At 43.8% G+C, this 12,020-nt stretch overlaps 1 protein-coding gene across 3 annotated transcripts in view; it reads left to right on the top strand.

Moving 5' to 3' along the window:
* The window catches only part of Bfar (bifunctional apoptosis regulator), a 30,709-nt gene extending 19,810 nt beyond the window's left edge, over positions 1–10,899 (top strand). For all 3 annotated transcript variants that reach the window (XM_021184962.3, XM_021184963.3, XM_029470513.2), the window contains 4 exons: positions 1,346–1,490; positions 5,398–5,571; positions 6,939–7,141; positions 9,362–10,899. In XM_021184962.3, coding sequence (XP_021040621.1) covers positions 1,346–1,490; positions 5,398–5,571; positions 6,939–7,141; positions 9,362–9,554 — 715 coding nt within the window. In that variant the 3' untranslated portion in view covers positions 9,555–10,899. The remainder of the gene's footprint in view (positions 1–1,345; positions 1,491–5,397; positions 5,572–6,938; positions 7,142–9,361) is intronic.
* Positions 10,900–12,020: the final 1,121 nt, after the last annotated feature.

Raw genomic sequence — 12,020 nt, forward strand, 5'->3', positions numbered from 1 at the left:
GAACAAGAGGGAGCAAGAGGCAAAAGAGCTTTGGGGGTTTTTTATTTTGTTTTGTTTCATTGGTTTGTTTGAGACAGATTTAACAATGTATTTCAGTCTGATTTTGAGTGTTCAATTCTCCCATTGCTGCTATAATTATAGAAATGAACTTAGCTTTTTAAATTCTCTACCACTGAACTGTGTCTCCCACCATACATGGATGTTTTTAACAGTGAGTTGTTGTAGAAACAGATTGTTGGGTGTTTGTTTGTTTTCTGTTTTCATTCCGTTTTGTTTTCTGTTTTCTTTCTTTTATAGATAGCTATTTTTTAAATTTTTATCTATTTTTATGTGTGTGTGTGTGTGTGTGTGTGTGTGTTTTGCCTCCATTTTTTGTCCCTGCAACATGATTATGCTGGCACATGTGGAGCTGAGAAGAAAGCCTTCAGATTTCCTGGACCTAGAATTACAGACCAATGTAGCCACCATATCAGTTTGGGAACTGAACCCAGGTCTGCTGGAAGAGTGGCCTCTTAATTGCTGAGCCATCTTCAGCCCCTAAAATAAATTAGGGATTTATAATTCTTATTAAATTGAATCAGTATCTCAGTACAATCACAGTTTTGGGGTATTTTTTGAAATGGAAAGCTTGATATGTTGCCCAGGCTGGCCTTGGTTTGAATCTTCTGCCTCAGCCTTCCAAGTCAGTAGGATTGCAGATGTGCAGTATTGAACCCAGCTAAAGCCACCATGTTTATTTTAAGTTTTTATTTATTTATTTAATGTATATGAGTATACCTTTACTTTATTCAGACACACCAGAAGAGAACATCAGATCCCATTACAAATGGTTGTGAGCCACCACGTGGTTGCTGGGAATTGAACTCAGGACCTCTAGAAGAGCAGTCAGTGGCTTTTAACCACAGAGCCGTCTTTCCAGCCCTACAATGTTTAATGTAATAATAGTGTTCAGTTGGATTTCCTTCTAGTTTTCTCCTACATAACCCTGTTAGAAATAAAGCAATATGACAGTAGGAATCTGTAATGGTTTGGAGGCTTAAGAACAAACATTCTGATGTGCCTAAAGCAAGTCACTTTTTTTCTGAAACCAGGTTTTGATCCACAAAATAGACATGAAGCCACTCTGTGCAGAGTTAAATAATGACAGTGGTTTGTGAAAATATTTCCAACTGGAAGTGGGCAGTAAGCAAACTTCTCTTGGTATTCATCAGCACAGCATTTAATGTGCAGCCTTACTAAGCAAGCCTGTATACCTGTGCAGAAAGGCAAAACTCAGTGTGTAGGAACTCAGTGTCTGCATCCTGTGGGTAATCTCAAAAGTCATTTCCACCCCTCATCCCTTCAGGTTGCTTTTAACTTTGACAGAAGAAGAGTTTTCCAGGGCACCTTATACCATAGAAAACAGTAGCCACAGAAGAGTCATCCTCACGGAGCTGGAGCGTGTGAGAGCCCTGGGTGTGAAGCCACCGCAGAATCTCTGGGAGTACAAGGTAACTCGCTTGTGTGTGTGTGTGGGGGGGGGGGGGGCTGGGGGGGTGTTTGTTTGTCTTGATGGGGAAGAGGGGGTGGTAGAAAACAACTAGCAATCACCTTCCTGCTCACTGTGTAACTTAAGAAAACATTGCAGACATTGAAACTACAAGCACAGCTAATCTCCAAAGGCACCATGTTCCCACAGTGAGTGCTTCACAAGCCTCTCAGGTCCCTGTCTATAATCTGTGGGAGGTGTCCTGCCTGAGTGCTGCATAAACCGAGAGGTCCCTGTCCATAATCTATGGGAGGTGTCCTGTCTGTGAGTGCTGCATAAACCCAGAGCTCCCTGTCCATAATCTATGGGAGGTGTCCTGCCTGAGTGCTGCATAAACTGAGAGGTCCCTGTCCATAGTCTGTGGGAGGCGTCCACTAGATACATTGTTTCACAGGCAAGAGGCAAGAACCATGGACAGTCTTCTGCAAATAGCTGCTTTTCCCTAGGGCTCTAGTTCATTCCATCTCTTTGATGGAATCCTTCACTGGTCATGTGTGACAGTTTATGAATTTTCCTGATGATAGTCGCAACTTTTCTGTTGTTACTGTTACAGGATATTTGATTGTTGTACATAGAGACCCTAATAAGAATATAATGTTTACATGTGCTGTGTTTGTCAGATGTAGTTAGGTGTGTCCTGAAAAGATGGAGTTTTGGTGTGCCTTTAAAAGCCTCCATAGATAAGCATGCTAAAGAATGGAAAGTTCCTCCCTATTTTAAGACAAGTTGCTTGAGAGAGGTCTTGTTGTCTTTGCTCTATGTCCAAGGCAAAGTCAGCTGAGTGACCTGGAGCTACCACTGTAAAGGTAAAATGGCTCAACCTCTACTGACTTGGCTGGGAGCCCACCATGATGGAGGTGACACGTGGTTCACCCTGCCAAGAGTATAGGGGAGGCGCTGGAGAGCTCTTTCATACGTAATTGGACCTCTGATAGAGCTTGCTCTCTCCAAAGGCTTGGAAGGGCCTTTATGGAAGGAACTCCTGGTTAGAGATAGGGATTTTCTCTTTGAGCATGTAGAAACAATAGAAACAACTGTCAGGACACAGGTAAAACCGTATTCTAGGAAAGAGAGCCAAGGAACCCTCTTAGGTTTGGAGAAACTCAAGAAAAACGTAGACTAGCTAGGTAGAATGATACAGATAGAGATTTCTAAAAAGCTAGCAGGTTAGTTGTAGCATCAGAAATGTCATTCAGAAAATACAGTTATCTTGCTGAGTGAGCCAGCAGGGTTTTAACTCACTTTACAGCTCTCATTTCTTTATTGGTGTAAACACTAGGTAATTTTAATGGTTACAACAAACCATGCTGCTTTAGATATTATCCTCATTCTTCAGCTTATTCACAATATATTTATACTCTATGAAGAGGCATGGAATTATCAGGTCACAAATAATACACAGCTTCATCTTTCTGTATTTGATAACCTGATCCTCATTGTGATGGTATCAGTTGATTCTCCTCCACAGACAGAATGTGATGAATACTGCAAGTCTCTGGAATATACAGGCATGCATGCATGTTGAAAGAGGCATTATAAAGAAAGATGAAACTATGTAACTCTTAAATACGTAGTGGGAAATATTTGTAGTTCAAGAGGTGCAAATGGAAGGATCGATCAGGTGGCTTTCACCCATTCCTGATGTAACACAAAGGAGGACAGTTTGTTAATAATACCCCAATGGAAACTGCACTGGCCTTGGGTGGGGGTTGTTTTCTAGATATAGTTTGTCTTTGAGTCCAACTCAAAGGAGCTTACTGTTCTCCTACCTCCTCCTCCTGAGTGCTGGGATTGCAAACATGTACCACCAGCACGTTAAAGGAGTGGTGATAATACATATCTTTAATCCAGAGGCAGGTGGATCTCTGAACTGAGACTAGCCTTGTCTGCAAAACTAATTCCAGGGATACACAGAGAAATACTGTCTCTAAAGGAAGGAAGGAAGAAAAGAAAACAGTCTGCCTAAGGGTCTGGGGAGATGGCCAAATGAGTAAAATGCCTACTATGTAAGGATGAGGACATGAGTTCAGATCCACAGAAAAGCACAACGGCCTATGTAGCCCCCAGCTCTAATCAGTCAGAAACAGGTGGGTCCCCACCTCTTGGCCAGCCAGCCAGCCTTGCCAAAATGATAGGGTTTAGGTCCAGTGAGAGACTCTCACAGAAAATAAGATAGCAAGCAATAGAAGAGGCCACCATTGTTGACTTTGGTCTGTGCATGCATACATACACAAGGGAGAATACCTTCACAAATGTGAGCACACAAACCACACACACATAGACAGACAGACAGACAGACAGACAGGGAAACAGAGAGATTTGTGTCCATCATTACCAACAGGTTAGATAACTGACACATATACACAAACACCCACTGAAAATGAGAAAGTGACTGTGTATTGTTAACTAGAAAAGGTCACTAGGATGGCTTAGTGATAGAGGTTAGCATGCATGCAGAAGAGGCCTAGTCAGTTGCTAACACAATGGATAGATGGTTGGTCGATCAATCAACACATAGGCAAATAGAAATCTTTTCTTGAGGCAAAATCTCACTGTTGTGTAGACATGCCTGGAACTCAGCATCTTCCTGCCTTGGGTTCCTAGCTGCTAGGACTACACGCCTTCCTCACCATGCTGCTAGGACTACACGCCTTCCTCACCATGCTGCTAGGACTACACGCCTTCCTCACCATGCTGCTAGGACTACACGCCTTCCTCACCATGCTTGACGCTTTTTAGTTCCTTTCTTTCTTTCAAGACAGAGTCTTACCATGTAGCCCTGGCTGTCCTAGAAGTCACTGTGTAGATCAGGCTGGCTTCTGTGAGCTCACAGAGACTCCCTGCCTCTGCCTCGCAAGTGCTGGGAAGAAAGGCACCATGCCAACTCCTAAAACTCACCGTTTTCAAAATGCACCCTAGTTTATGAAGAATGCGTCTGCAGTGCCTCAGCTGAAAACTTGGACAATTTTGGTGGTGGTGGTGGTGGTGGTGGTGGTGCTGCTGCTGCTGCTGCTGCTGCTGCTGCTATGGTGGTTTGTTTATGATGATGCCAGGGTAGAGTTGATATCAATGAAACCGATGCTAATCTTGAGCTACCTCCATTCCACAAGTGCCAGGATGATAAGTGTTCAGCACCATGCCCAGTGTGTCTTATTTATTTTTTATTATGTATATTTACTCTTGGATCTGTATGCATACATGCAGCTGCCAACTTAGGTTGTCAGGTTTGGGAGCAGGTGCCTTTATTCACTAAGTTATCTTGCCTAACCTAATACTTTTTGTTTGTTTGTTTGTTTGGTTGGTTGGTTTTTGAGACAGGGTTTCTCTGTGCAGTCCTGGCTGTCCTGGAACTCACTCTGTAGACCAAGCTGGCCTCGAACTCAGAAATCCGACTGCCTGAGTTCCCAAGTGCTGGGATTAAAGGGGTGTGCCACCACTGCCCAGCTGCCTAATACATTTTTTGTAATGTATTTGGGTGTATGCCTGCTTGTCTGTATGTATACCACATGTGTGCCACATGCCCTCAGAGGCCAGAAGAAGGATCACATCTCCTGAAACTGGGATTGAAGCTGTGCATAGTCACGTCTAGCCAGCTTCTTGGGTTTTGAGATGTTCTTTTTCTGTGTTGCCTGCCCTTGAACTTGTTCTGGTACAAAGGCTGGCCTAAGATTCACAGACTTCTTGCACATATTAGAGATGTGTACAACCATGCCCAGCAAGACTGGAGCTTTTTACAGTATACCCCAACAAATGAGCTCTATACCAAACAAAAGACTGGTAGCAAAAGTCATGGGACATTGAAGAAGTGCAGGTGGAGAGCTGGCCACAACATATATAACATGGTCCCATGTCTGTCTTGTCCTCTGCAGGCTGTCAACCCAGGTAGATCCCTGTTCTTGCTCTACGCTCTCAAGAGCTCACCAAGACTTGGCTTGCTATACCTATACCTGTTTGACTACACAGACTGCTTCCTACCCTTCATCCATACCATCTGCCCTCTGCAGGAAAACCGCTCTGGCGAGGACATCTTCACCAAGCTTCTGGTAGGAAAAAACTAATTCTACTGTACCTCAATGTTGTACAAAACTGGAGAAAGTAGACCAGCCTATGTATAAGTTTGCAGGGCAAGTCCTCTGCAGAAGAAAAGAAAGTGTGACCCTCTCCTGGAAGCCAACTTCATTTTCTGTACTGTTCAGCCAGAGTGAATAATCTTGAATTTTTTTTTTAAAGCATTGATTTTTGTTACAAAAGAAGTCACTGTAGGCCTGGAACACCCTAAGAGATTAGGTGTATGGCCCTTGATATTTGGCAGAACCCCTAAAGAGTAGTATTTAGCCTACTACAACAGGATTTGGATCTGCCCTAAAGGCCTCACAGTAGTAAGCCGTGGCCCAGGATATGACTACTGGCATTGGCCAGTTATTTCTCCATGTCATGTGTCATTCTCCAAGCCTTGTGGAACTCATTTTGCTGGGACGACTTCTGAATCTAGTCGGTCTTTTGAGAGTAATATTTGTTTGCTACTGTTGGACTATCTATGTACTACACTGTACCTACTATCAAGAAATCACTTCTTCAAGGGACATATTTAGGTCTTTTTTATTCACTCACCATGTCATCATTATAACACAGCTAAGATGTTCTATTCTAGGCATGTTTTGACCTTCCCATGTAGACGCAAAGGAATAGAACAGAAATCCTAAATTCATTTTGCCCTGTTATTCATAATTCAGGCCTAGTAAGGTTTTTACTTCTAATCTTCCACAACTCTACAATAAACATCTCAGTTCAAACTTTTTGGTAACATTGATCTTACTTTTGACTTTTTGTGTGTATATGAATGTGACATTGGTGCATATGTGTATACTAATACACACAGTGTGGGCAGGTTCTTGAACCTATGCACAGGCCAAAGGGAGGGGTTCTCCTTTATCTCTTCCTCCCTTGTTTCTTGGAGGCAGAGTCTCTCTGAACATGGAGTTCGAGGTTTTCTGTAAGCTGGCAGCCAGTAAGCAAGCCCCAAATGTCCTCACGTCCCACCCCTGAGTGCTGGGGCTACAGGGGGTCAAGAACCAAACCTGGCTTTTATGAAGTACAGAAGATCCAAGCTCCAGTCCTCATGCGTGGACAGCATGCATCCTTAACCTCTAAGCCATTTTTCTAGCCCCAACTTCATTTTAAGATGAACTATTACAAGGGGGATTGATAAATTTTTATTCAATTTAGCCATGCACATGCTTTTAATACGGGACTGATGCAGAAAAAAATGTGAGTTTGGGGGCAGCTAGAGAGAACAAGGTGCTGATTGTTAGAGGTAGGGGTGTGTCCAAATGTAAAGCTCACCCATTGACATTACTTGTATAAGTCAATCCTATGATGACTGGGACTCTATTGTGTGTTCTTCTTAAAGGACCTGAGGGAGCCCACATGGAAGCAGTGGAGAGAATTCCTTGTCAAATACTCCTTTCTCCCATACCAGCTGATCGCGGAGTTTGCCTGGGACTGGCTGGAGGTTCACTACTGGACATCTCGCTTCCTGATTGTCAATGCCGTGCTGCTGTCTGTTCTGGAGTTATTCTCTTTTTGGAGGATCTGGTCGAGAAGTGAACTGAAGTAAGTGCCTTTCAGTGGTAGATGGTTGGAGCAACAGGGAGTGGTAAAGAAATACCAATGAGGATGGTCCCTTTAAAGTATTTTCAGACCTGGCATGGGGGATGGGGTTTCCTAGCACCCCCATCAGGCAGTCTACAATGGCTCCAACCCCAGGGCATCTGGCATCCTCTTCTGGCCTCTGAGGGCACTGCATTCATATGCAGAAACCTATACACATATACATATAACTAAAATAAGTGAATAAAAATAAAGTCTTTTAAAAAAATTCTACCTTGACTCCTCAGGCTCTGATTTGAGAAATACTCTTTAAACAGCAAATAAGAATGTGATTTGTGTCGAGGAGGCAGTCTTCATTTCATATAGTGGTTTGGTTTGTTGATTTTCTTTGGTTTCTTTGTTTTATTTTGTTAGAGATGGGGTCTATCTTAGGTTTCTAATGCTGTGCTAAAACACTGTGATCCAAGTCAATAGGAAAGCTGGTGTGGTGGGGCACTTTTTAAATCTCAGCCCAGGGACCTCAGCACGGAGAGGCAGAGACAGGCAGATCTCTGGGAGTTCAAGGCCACCCTGGTCTACAAGTCAAATTTCAGGACGGTTAAGGCTGTTACACACAGAAACTCTTTTTGGGGGGGGGAAAATCAGTTTGTGGAAGAAAGAATTTATTTCGGCTTACTGTTTGTAGTTCATCCCGGGAAGTCAGAGCAGGAACTAAAGCAGAGGTCATGGAGGGTGCTGCTTCCTGGCTTGTTTTCCATGGCTTGCTCAGTTTGCTTTCTTATACCACCCAGACCTTTGCAGAAATGACAAGGCCTACAGTATGCCAGGTTATCTCCTACCTCAGGCTTCTGAACTATAAGCTTGTGCTATTCTGCCTGGCTCTTTGTGTTTGTTGGTTTTGATTAGTTTTTAGGTTTTTGTTTTGTATGTATGTATGTATGTATGTATTTACTTTATGTATGTTTATTAAATTATTTTGTAAATGTATATCTTTATTTGTCTTGCTTTGTAGCTCTGTCTAGCTACTCACTAGTAGACCAAGGTCACAAAATGGACTAAAGAAGTGTACCACTATGCCTGGCTCATTGTTCTAATTTGTGTGTGTGTGTGTGTGTGTGTGTGTGTGTGTGTGTGTGCAGCACAGACCCAGAGATGCGAATACTGTCCTCAGGGCTGCCTCACTCAGGACCACCTTGCTCACAGGCTGCCTTCCCTGTGCTACTCAGCTCCTCTCAACTCTTCTTGCATGTCATAGCCTCTGGTTGCCCCAGAGCTTGGCCTAGCAGTGCCATTCAAAAGCAAGCATTTCTTTTCCCATCACACTTGAAACAAGCCTTTACTCTGATTGGTCCAGCTTTAATCATGTGGTCACACAGACATGCTACACTGCAGGAGTGTGCTATGCTCTCCATGGCCAAACTTAAGGTATGAAGCATATCTCCAGTTCAGACCACACAGGAAAAAGAGGAGGGAGGGCCTGGGATGCTCTCATTGCCCCAGGAAGACAAGGCAGGCATCTCCGGAGCAATTCAGACTGTTTCAGGAAAAGAGCTCCAGGCAAACAGGCTACCACATTGTTTCATATTGATATCCTCTCTCTCACACAATTCCTGGCCTTATAAATTGTTGTAAGAAACTCTCAAGTGTTTCCATTCAGCAGACTCATTTATTTATTTAGAGAATGTATATATTCATGCTTAGGCTTTGTCCCTCTGCATTTCATCCCCAGCACAGATCAACAAGATATGGTGTCACGTGTCTGAAATCCCAGCCCTCAGGAGGCCAAGGCAGAAAGATGAGAAGTTTAAGATCATTCTTAGCTACATAGTAAGTTTAGGCTAAGCTTGAGCAATATGAAAGTTTGTCTTAGGAAAAAAAAAGTGCCATTGCCAGGTTGTGATGGCACATGCCTTTAATTGGGAGGCAGGGACAGGTGGATCTCTGTCACTTTGAGGCCAACCTGGTCTAGAGGTCCAGGCCAGCCAGGGCTACATAGAGAAAACCTGTCTTGAAAAACCAAAAAGAAAGAAAAAAGGGGCAACAAAGCAGGTAGAACAGAGTCTGCGCCAGTGTGTACAGAGAGCACCCTTAGAGGACACATGCTAGGAGCTGGAGACTGGTAAGGCAGAAGTGTTTCCTCGGTTGTGAGAACAGGTGACAGGTCAGACCCCTCGGCACCCAGCTTATCCAAGCCCACCGTCCACCACTCTTCTTTCTTTTCAGGACAGTGCCCCAGAGGATGTGGAGCCACTTCTGGAAAGTATCGACACAGGGGCTTTTCATGGCCATGTTCTGGCCACTTATTCCTCAGTTTGTCTGCAACTGTTTATTTTACTGGGCTCTGTACTTCAACCCAATTATTAACATTGATCTGGTGGTCAAGGAAGTCCGACGGCTGGAAACCCAAGTGTTATGATGGACAGCAAGGCCCGAGAGAGCCCGTGAATCTACCTGACAACCAAGCTGTGACATTCAAAGAGACAAGGGACTCGTTTCTACCCCTGGTAATGCGAGGTGCTGCTTCTGTGTGTCAAGACTTCAACCAGGTCCCTCTTCCTTTGACTCTGGCACCATGCCAGCTGACTGCTACCCAGGTCAGATTGGACTCATGGTCAACACCCAGCCAGTCTTCTTACAGGGACTTGAGAGGCTCGGGCTACTATGGCCAACAGAAGTGAAAGTCTTGGTCATAATTTGGGGTGACATGCTGTCAAAAGGCTAATATAGGCTGGGTGTGGTAGTGCATACCTTGAACCTGAGCACTAGGAAAACAGGCAGGTGGATTTTTGAGTTCAAGACCAGAGTGGTCTACAGAGTGAGTTCTACAACAGCCAGGGCTACATAGAGGAACCATGTCTCTAAAAAAAAAGAAAAAGAAAAAAAGAAAGAAATCAAAACAAAACAAAAAGAAGAAAAGATAAAAAGGAAGGCCATTATGATCAGTAGCCTTAACCTCACTGACTGACAGGCTCCCAAACCAGGCTTGTTGGGCCACTTCTGTCCCATGAGTCAAGTTTAGGAAAGCCAGGGTAGGTTTGGTCATAGATATGGACAGTCGGACATACAAAATAAAGATAAAGACCTAGAATCCAGTCATAGTTCCTCACTGAATAGTTGGTAGGTTTCAGAATAAACTCAGAGAAAACTTCAGGCTAAGAGACAGTGCCGGATAGCTGTGTTGTTTCCTGTTATGAGCATTGGAAATTGGGTTCTCCTTTCTGTGAGCATGGAGTTGAATGGCATGCCCATCAGGCCGAGTCTTCTTAGATGACTGAGCACTGCTTGGTGTTGTGTTTTGAATAATTTAATCTGTACAATAAATGCAGTATAGGCTGATCAAGGAGCATTTTGTAAGCTGCCCTCACACTGTATAATGGACAATCTTTATTCTGTTCTATAGTATAAAAGCAAGTATAATTATGCCGAGTCCTGCCATCATAAGAATGGAGTAGGCTGAAGGATGACCTGTATGCCCGTGTAGACATAGTGTACTCAGCAGATGTAGAGTGGGAGCTTATCAGCCTTGGCCTGGCTGAAACAGGCTTGCATCCAACGTGAAACCGACAGACAGACAGACGGACAGACAGTGAATGTATAGGTGAGAGACAGAGACAATGGGAGAGAGACAGAAGGAGAGAGACAGAGAGACTTGGTAATTCATTAACTCTTTGTATCTCAGAGTGAAGATTTCACTTAAACTTTACATTGAAAGTTTGGAAAATTACTTGAAATAAAAATTAAAGATTTTTATACAAATACAACCTCTATAGAGAAATCTGATTGCTAAGGAAATAGAAGGGGAAACCTACATTGCTTGATGTGTTATAACCTAGTCATGTTGAGTTTCCAGCTAACCAGGATGGTTGCTTAGAGATTTCTACAGGAAGGGAAGAGTCTTTCCCAGTTTTCTCACAGAAACCCAGGCCACCTGACTTTGTTTGCGTAAGACAGCAGCTTGTGGCTCAGGCACACTGTAGTGACCCCTGCTCTTCCTTCCCATGAGGAGGTAGGGGCTGGCTGACAAAGGTCATTGTACTGGTACTGGCAGTCATAGGTTCAGGAGTGCCCAGGCTAGACTGTATATAGCCAGCCTCCCAATATCCCACCCCCACCTGAGGCCTTCCACACTGACTCCATGTGCACTGACACTGTACCTCAAAGATGAGTAATGCCCAGGAAAAGAGGAGATTGGGCATAAAGCAGATGGGCTGGCACTCTAGCTTCCATTAGAGCGGGCATGCTCAGATCCAGGAGCACAGGCTTGTGCTAATGCTTGAATCTGTCTACCCTCCAGGAAGGCTTGGATCCTCAGGTCTTTGAAATTCTGGAATTACCGTTGCATGCAACCACACCCAGTTTTATATAATGCTAGGAATTGACCTCTAGGCTTTATGTATGGAAAGCAAACACTACTAGCTTAGTGACATCCCCTAGCCCAAAGTGGGGTTTCTTTACACAGATCCTAAGAAAGAATTTACAGAAATAGGAAATGACAGAGCTGGAACTTTTAGAATCCAGAAGTTGGCAGTACTAGATATGCAACCCAGGGTTCATTTGTGGTGGGCAAGTGTTCTACCACTGAGCCACATGCCCAACCTAATGCTGCTTTTCAGTTTATTTTGATTTGTCTTTTGTTTGTTTGTTTGTTTGTTTGTTTGTTTTGGGGGGGTTCGAGACAGGGTTTCTCTGTATAGCCCTGGCTGTCCTGGAACTCACTTTGTAGACCAGGCTGGTCTCGAACTCAGAAATCTGCCTGCCACTGCCTCCTGAGTGTTGGGATTAAAGGCGTGCCACCACGCCTGGCTCTAATACTGCTTTTCAAGAGGCAGTTTCCAAGGTTTTACATTAATGATAGAAAAGACTGAAAATAGTAGGGCATAGT

This window comes from Mus caroli, unplaced genomic scaffold (genome assembly GCF_978045245.1).
Source record: "Mus caroli unplaced genomic scaffold, Mus_caroli_1 scaffold_17, whole genome shotgun sequence".
Lineage (NCBI taxonomy): Eukaryota > Metazoa > Chordata > Mammalia > Rodentia > Muridae > Mus > Mus caroli.